We start from the raw sequence: 6,257 nt of genomic DNA on the forward strand, positions 1-6,257 counted from the left end.
ACGTGCAAACGTGACTGACCAGCGGACTTGAAGGTTTGTGCCAAAGGCTGCAAAGCCGAAGTTGGAGGGAAATTGGCTTGCAAGAAATAGAGAGAGAGGATAATTTTCATGTTGGAAGCGCTGTCATTTCGAACTTAGTGTCAGTACATAGATCGTCAGCACCAAAAGACCAAATTCAGCGTAGTCACATGCTCTGTCCTACTATAACATAATACAAGCGATGTGAGCAGCTTCAGCTAAATACAGATCTCATGATGGTGTATGGAGTAGAATGAGTGCAAATGATACACTACAGTGGGAATGGCTCTATGAATAATTTGAACGTAGACAATTGCTGGATCAAGAAAAAAAAATGACACTCACCGAAGATAGGGAAAAAAACTGATGCAGCAGTTACCGTGTCATACACTTTCCTGCACGACCATGTCCTTCTACTGGATTTGACCCAATGTGCAAACTTGTGGTTCGCGCTGGTGGTGACGCCAGATATCTTAGCTCCGTCGCGCATTTCTGGGTCAGCCTGACCACGCTGTGTTGTCCTCATCGACAGACATTGTTCCAAGGTCAGCGACCAAGTTGTTTACCTCCAGGTCATTGTTGTCTGGAGTGCCGTCAGAAAGCTGCAGCTGGATAGAACCCGAGTCAGATGCCGTACTTTGGCGCCTGTGTGCGTTCAGAGAGGTAGCCTCCATCTCAAGGGTGAGGGCCCTGCCCTCCGCAAAAGCTCTAGCGTCCTCCTCTGTATACTCAAACATCGATTCATCGAGCAACATTCGCATTGTTGATACGACAAGAAATTCGATATCCACGACCATGAAGAGCATTGGATGAGCGAAAACGCAGTCACGGGCCATAGTCCATAACGCGAGTTCGAGCGCTTCGAAGCGACCTGTTGCGAAGGCCAGTTCAAGCGCTGTGTAGTAACGTTCTGTAGTGGAGAAGTCGCCTTGAGAGATTGCTGAGAACAGTCGCCGCTCAATGGAGATGACAGCCTGATCCTTTATGAGTTGAAAACAGGCAAAGCATACGGGCCGAGTAGGACCGCGGCGGGGATCATCCTGTTGAATACTGTGGTGACATGTCGAGTGGCGCGGGAGGCTTCGTATCATTCTGGACGCCTTCGTTGCTTGTGCCGAAGCAGTGCTGGTTCTTCTTTCAATTGATCAACCCTAGGTTTGGTAGATGTAGTTGGAATCATAAACACAAGGGCGGCAGATGATCCAACAAGTAAAGAAGAAATCATTTAGGGTAACAAAGGACAATGGATTATCTACGGAACATAGATACAACAAAGGCTTTGGCTTATCTTTGTGTGCTGTGCACTAGAGTTGCGAAATCTGACATGCCCAACATCAATCCGTAAAAGCGGCGTGAACGACCAGGTGGACTCTCTGTGATTCACATGTCAGACTGCTGGTAAACCCCTTCTAGAGAGATCAGATTCATTCATACCTGATCATTAGCCCTGTCGGTAGGTGTAACCCAAACCTGCCCCCAGTTCAGAAACATCTGAAAATTCGAGAAAGTGCAATATCATCATAGGCGCATTCCAGATGACCCGCACTTCAATAGCAAAGAAAAGTGTCCATTCGTAAAGGCGCCGCCTTTCAGCATGGATTCGTCAGACTGCGGAAGACCCATCCTCATTTCCAGGGCTTCTTCTGGCATATGTCATCTTCATCACCTACACGCTGGCCAGACTATCTCCGTCCGAGAAGCGTGGTCAGGAAATGTGACTCTGTCTACACAACCATTGTGCGGCTGAAGAAGTGATCGTCGCTCTGCAGCATATTCGGACTGTTGTCCAAAATAAGGTTGCCGGGCTTTGTTTTGCCATGACCTCGAGTGGGACCGCTGAAATATTGCATCAAAGAGATTCGTAATTTATGTATCTGCTTCACTTATTCGTGTAGATTCTGCCTCCCTCGCGTTTTCCCCTCTTGGTAGTGATGGAAATTCCAATCCTAGGTTCTTCATCTCATCCTTCGCCATCAGATTCTTGTCCATCCTGCACTGGAGATAGTCCTTGGCAATAAGTCGGCATTCTTCATCATTGATACCTGCTTGTATCTTTCCACTGTCTGAGGAGTGTCGAGGCTTCTTCAAACATCGCAGATAGGAGGATATGAGGTGCTTGCATTCAGCGTCATGGTCGAGAGGGAAGGACCCTCGTTCTGGCCTAGTTTCAATTGATGTCAATTCTGAACAAGGAGCCGCGGATTGGTAATAGGTAAGGGGTGAGCATACGGGGTGGGCTTGATGTTGAGAGCTCGTCCTCCAGGTGCACCAAACGACATGGCGTATTTTTCCTTCTGAGCGTGAGAATCTCAAGTCAATCACCAACAAGGTACGGAGTATTTCAGTCGAGTTCCAAAATAGAGTGGTACTCCAGAGCGTGGATCTGGTCCAGTCTAGCCGAGGCCAGCGTAAGGAGCAAGTTTTCCCGGCTTCAACTCTCCTGATCGCAATACATGGTGGTTGATAGAAATCAAACCCCAACGAGGCACAGCTGAACAAGATGTCCACCCTAAGGTCTGCAGAAAGCCTGTCATGGCTGCGTTTGGTGCTCCTGTTTGCCCTGCTTCTCTCACCTGTGAGAGCCCTGTACTTCTACATGGACGGTACTGCCCAAAGATGCTTTTACGAGGAACTCCCGAAAGACACCTTAGTTGTTGGTAGGGATAGCTATCCACTCGACTCGCTTCCATATAATGCGGTCTGCTGACTAGTTGATAGGTTCATATAAAGCCGAAGCATTCAATTCCGCGACAGAAGCATTCATACCGACCTCCGACCTCCAAATCCTCGTCACGGTCGATGAGACATTTGACAACGATCATCGCGTTGTAAAGCAGACTACAACTTCATCGGCCAATTGGTCTAAGTTTATGTTCACAGCCGCCGATAGCGGTCTACATCGGATATGCTTCACGCCTTCAGGTTCAGCAGCTGTCAGTGTTGGGGGTTGGTTCAGCAGTGGACAAGGCGTGCTTGGGGGTGTGAGGATGTATTTGGATCTAGCCATCGGTGCATCGAGCACGATCGAAAGCGATGATAAGGATAAGATTGAGAGCATAGTCGGCAAAGTCAAGGATTTGAATGCTAGGTTGCAGGACATCAGGAGGGAGCAGGTTTTTCAAAGGGTAGGTTTCTAGGGTGAACAACGCTGAAGACAAGACATTGGCTAATCTTATGACCGAGCAGGAGCGTGAGGCTGAATTTCGAGACCAGAGTGAAGCCACGAACGCAAAGATCGTTAGGTGGACTCTGGTGCAACTGGGTGTGCTGGGCCTTACATGTGCCTGGCAACTATCGCATCTGCGATCATTCTTCATCAAACAAAAGCTTACGTGAATGGAAAGTAGGCAAAGATGAAAGGCACGGCAGACGGATGGTCGTGCCCTGCATTTCTCTATTCTTGGACTCAGTTAACATCGTATACCCAAATCCACCCTATGCCGTTGTATATGGTGTGCTCATCTCTCCCCAAAGTCCCTGTCCACAACTGCCCGACTCCATTAAAAGCTGCATTGTAATGTAAAGCCACGTCATGGCCAATAAAGTGGGCGAGCATACTCATGCAAGGATCTCGATTAAAATCTGCTCCGGTTCCTTGTTCCGAAACTTTTTTGCTCTCGCCTGCTCGGCGTCGATACTCTGTCTTCTAGTACTAGGCTTCGGAGATTGAAGCCTGGGCTCTGCTCTAAATTGCCAATGGAATGCTGCGCTCGAAAATTCGGGGTCTTCCATCCTGCTGTGGTAGCCGTATCGGTGGTGGTTGTTGAGCTTTGAGATATTGCCGAGTCTGCGCTGTCGCTTCTGCTTCTGAAAAGAGGTCTTTGTTCTGTTGCTTGCAAGGATGGTGTAGGTCTGAAAGGGGAAAATGGTTTAGGTTGCCAACTAGCATCCTGCAACACCGAAGACTGAGTTTCAGACACTGATGACTGCCGATTCTCCTCATTTGAAAGTGGACTCTGCGGCTGGAACCCGGAAGTGGGAGCTGCGGGATGCCACGGTTCAACCTCGTGCTGCAGGCTCGGTTGCTGAAGTTCACGGGGATTTCGGGTCGACTTCATTGGTTTCCAGTCAAAGATCCGAGACATCTCCCAGCAACTGCAGACAAACAAGAACATCATTGCCACTCGATCACCGCTTTGCTCAAGTCCTTCTTTGGGGATGTTCCATTGTTGAAATACGACAAATGCTGCAATGAGAGCTGACGCTGCAGACCAAATGAGATCGCTTCCATCTAGTGAAGAAGATGATCTTCTACTCGCTAGAAGCGATAGCCACAAAGCTGCTGAGCCTGCAATGCAAATAACACCAAGCTCCAGAAAAGGCAAGTCTAGTTGAAGCTGCCGAGGAGCATACAAGACAACGAAACTTGTAGCAAAGACAGCCAGCTTTGCCATGTGGATAGCATTCAACCTCATCGAGGTGTACGACGGCCTATCTGGAGCGCTGAGAGGAGTATCAAACGGGTGCTGGTACTGTTGGTCCGCTTGCGCTGGTACATCTTGTTCGGTGGACGCTCTTGGGAAGAGGGGTGCATCGCGTAAGGAGAAAACAGCGTCGAAAATGTTCTCGAGACCAGTGTCAGCCTCGCGATCTCCTTGTGAAAAAAACTTAGGTTGAGCCATTGCCGGTAGGGATGCAGGCCGCTCCGTCTCCTTGAGACGATCTCTTTTATCGAAAAAGCCTGGTGGGAGACCAATAGCTTCTTTCTGGGCAGGCTGCCTCCGTGGCTGAGGATGAAGCAACCTATTGGTCGGGATGGCAGGCAAAGCTCCATGAAAGGGTGATGGACCAGGAGGAGCGTCGACTTTTGGGCGGCGAGGATTCGGCTGGAAACTTTGCGATGGCTCCCATTCCATTAGATCAGCGTCATCTGGCGGAGGAGTAGGTGCTTGCCAGATCTGACGTTTTGGCTCTTGTGCCAGGCTACCTATTGGAAACGACTGCGCATGTGATGCTTCTGGTCGATTGAGACGTGCGGGAAATGGAGGATGCGCAATGGCAGAGGCAACAGAAGAATCACTTTGTTCTTGGGATAACAGTTGTACCGAACTGTCTTGCCAGGATACCAATGGAGTTGTATCGATATTCACTCTCGTCATGGCGTAGATTGTGAAAACCAGGGTCATAAACATCACGACGGAATGAATGACCTGCTGGCCGTGATGTGTCGAAGAGAGTGCGGTAGAACACCGTGCCCAGGTCCAGAAGCCAAGTCTTGCTAATAGCACCACAGTATTCATCCTGTAGTATTCTTGTAGTCCAACCAGTCGTCCTTCTTGCCCTTGCAGTTTATGCCGCCATCTCGGATTCCACCAGCTAGACAGGAACCCAAGTACGATGGCACTGAAGCTAAGCGGAGCGAATGCTGCGGCACATCCTGATTGTGGCTTCAAGTCTGTGAAGAGTTGAGCAGCACAATGGAGCGACGTAAAGACCGTCCTCGGCGTTGTCTGAAGGCTGTTCGGTTTTGGATCTTCCAAGATGCTGATAAGGTTCCAAGCCAGCTGTCCCAAAATGCTCATCCAGAAAAAACATCCACCTAAAGTCACGACCAAGCTCCTCCAACCCCATTGGCTGTGGATTCTTCTAACCCGAGAGCGTTCCATTAGGCGTCTTAAGTGATCGGACTTTGCTGTATAACCTGCTTGCTGAATCCGCCGACGTGCTTCTGGTTCACAACGCACGCAAAGGGGAGGATATCGTCCTTCAAGTCTTCGTCGAAACTCGGGATAGGAAGCTTCATACTGATCGTAGGTTGGATCTTCAGGTGGAGGGAGATAGTTGGCAAGAGTCTCGGTCAGAATGTGCTGATTCTTGAGGCAGGTCGAGCAGAACGTGGCGGTTACATCGACGCGTTGATCGCTGGGCAAGACTTTCGCGAAGGGCCGTGTTAATGGCTGAGGGGATGAGATCTCCTCTGGCGGAACATCAAGGACTCCGCCATGCTACATGCGCAAAGTCAGCATTAAACTCGGAGTGGTTCAATGATAGTACGCACCTCATCCAGAAAGTTCTCAGCTAGACAATTCTCGCACCGAAAATGACGGCTACCCTTATGTTTACTGTTCGACCAGCGATTGCAGTAATGACACAGAGGGCCTCTAGACCTCAGTGAAGGGGGCATCGCATTTTCTTGCTGGTAGACTCGTCAAGTTGCGACTAGCAGAAAAACAGAGGAGCCTGTTAAATCATTATTTGGGTGCAGTTGAAGTATTGTGCGTCCCAAAAGTGTTGCAATT

General features: G+C 49.4%; 3 protein-coding genes across 3 annotated transcripts; 1 reads left to right on the forward strand and 2 right to left on the reverse strand.

Moving 5' to 3' along the window:
- Nucleotides 1–515: 515 nt before the first annotated feature.
- EPUS_09443 (uncharacterized protein) lies at nucleotides 516–1,109 on the reverse strand (the record flags this gene model as incomplete). The annotated part of the gene is made up of 1 exon (XM_007807509.1): nucleotides 516–1,109. The coding sequence occupies one exon, from the start codon at nucleotides 1,107–1,109 to the stop codon at nucleotides 516–518; it is 594 nt and encodes a 197-aa protein (XP_007805700.1).
- Nucleotides 1,110–2,518: 1,409 nt separating this feature from the next.
- Nucleotides 2,519–3,354, forward strand: EPUS_09444 (uncharacterized protein; the record flags this gene model as incomplete). Its single annotated transcript, XM_007807510.1, has 3 exons — nucleotides 2,519–2,675; nucleotides 2,737–3,143; nucleotides 3,205–3,354. 3 exons carry the CDS (start codon nucleotides 2,519–2,521, stop codon nucleotides 3,352–3,354), a joined length of 714 nt encoding a protein of 237 aa, XP_007805701.1.
- A 239-nt stretch (nucleotides 3,355–3,593) lies between these two features.
- Nucleotides 3,594–6,142, reverse strand: EPUS_09445 (uncharacterized protein; the record flags this gene model as incomplete). The annotated part of the gene is made up of 2 exons (XM_007807511.1): nucleotides 3,594–5,963; nucleotides 6,017–6,142. The coding sequence occupies 2 exons, from the start codon at nucleotides 6,140–6,142 to the stop codon at nucleotides 3,594–3,596; spliced, it is 2,496 nt and encodes an 831-aa protein (XP_007805702.1).
- Nucleotides 6,143–6,257: the final 115 nt, after the last annotated feature.

This window comes from Endocarpon pusillum (genome assembly GCF_000464535.1).
Source record: "Endocarpon pusillum Z07020 unplaced genomic scaffold scaffold7033, whole genome shotgun sequence".
Taxonomy (NCBI): Eukaryota; Fungi; Ascomycota; class Eurotiomycetes; order Verrucariales; family Verrucariaceae; genus Endocarpon; species Endocarpon pusillum.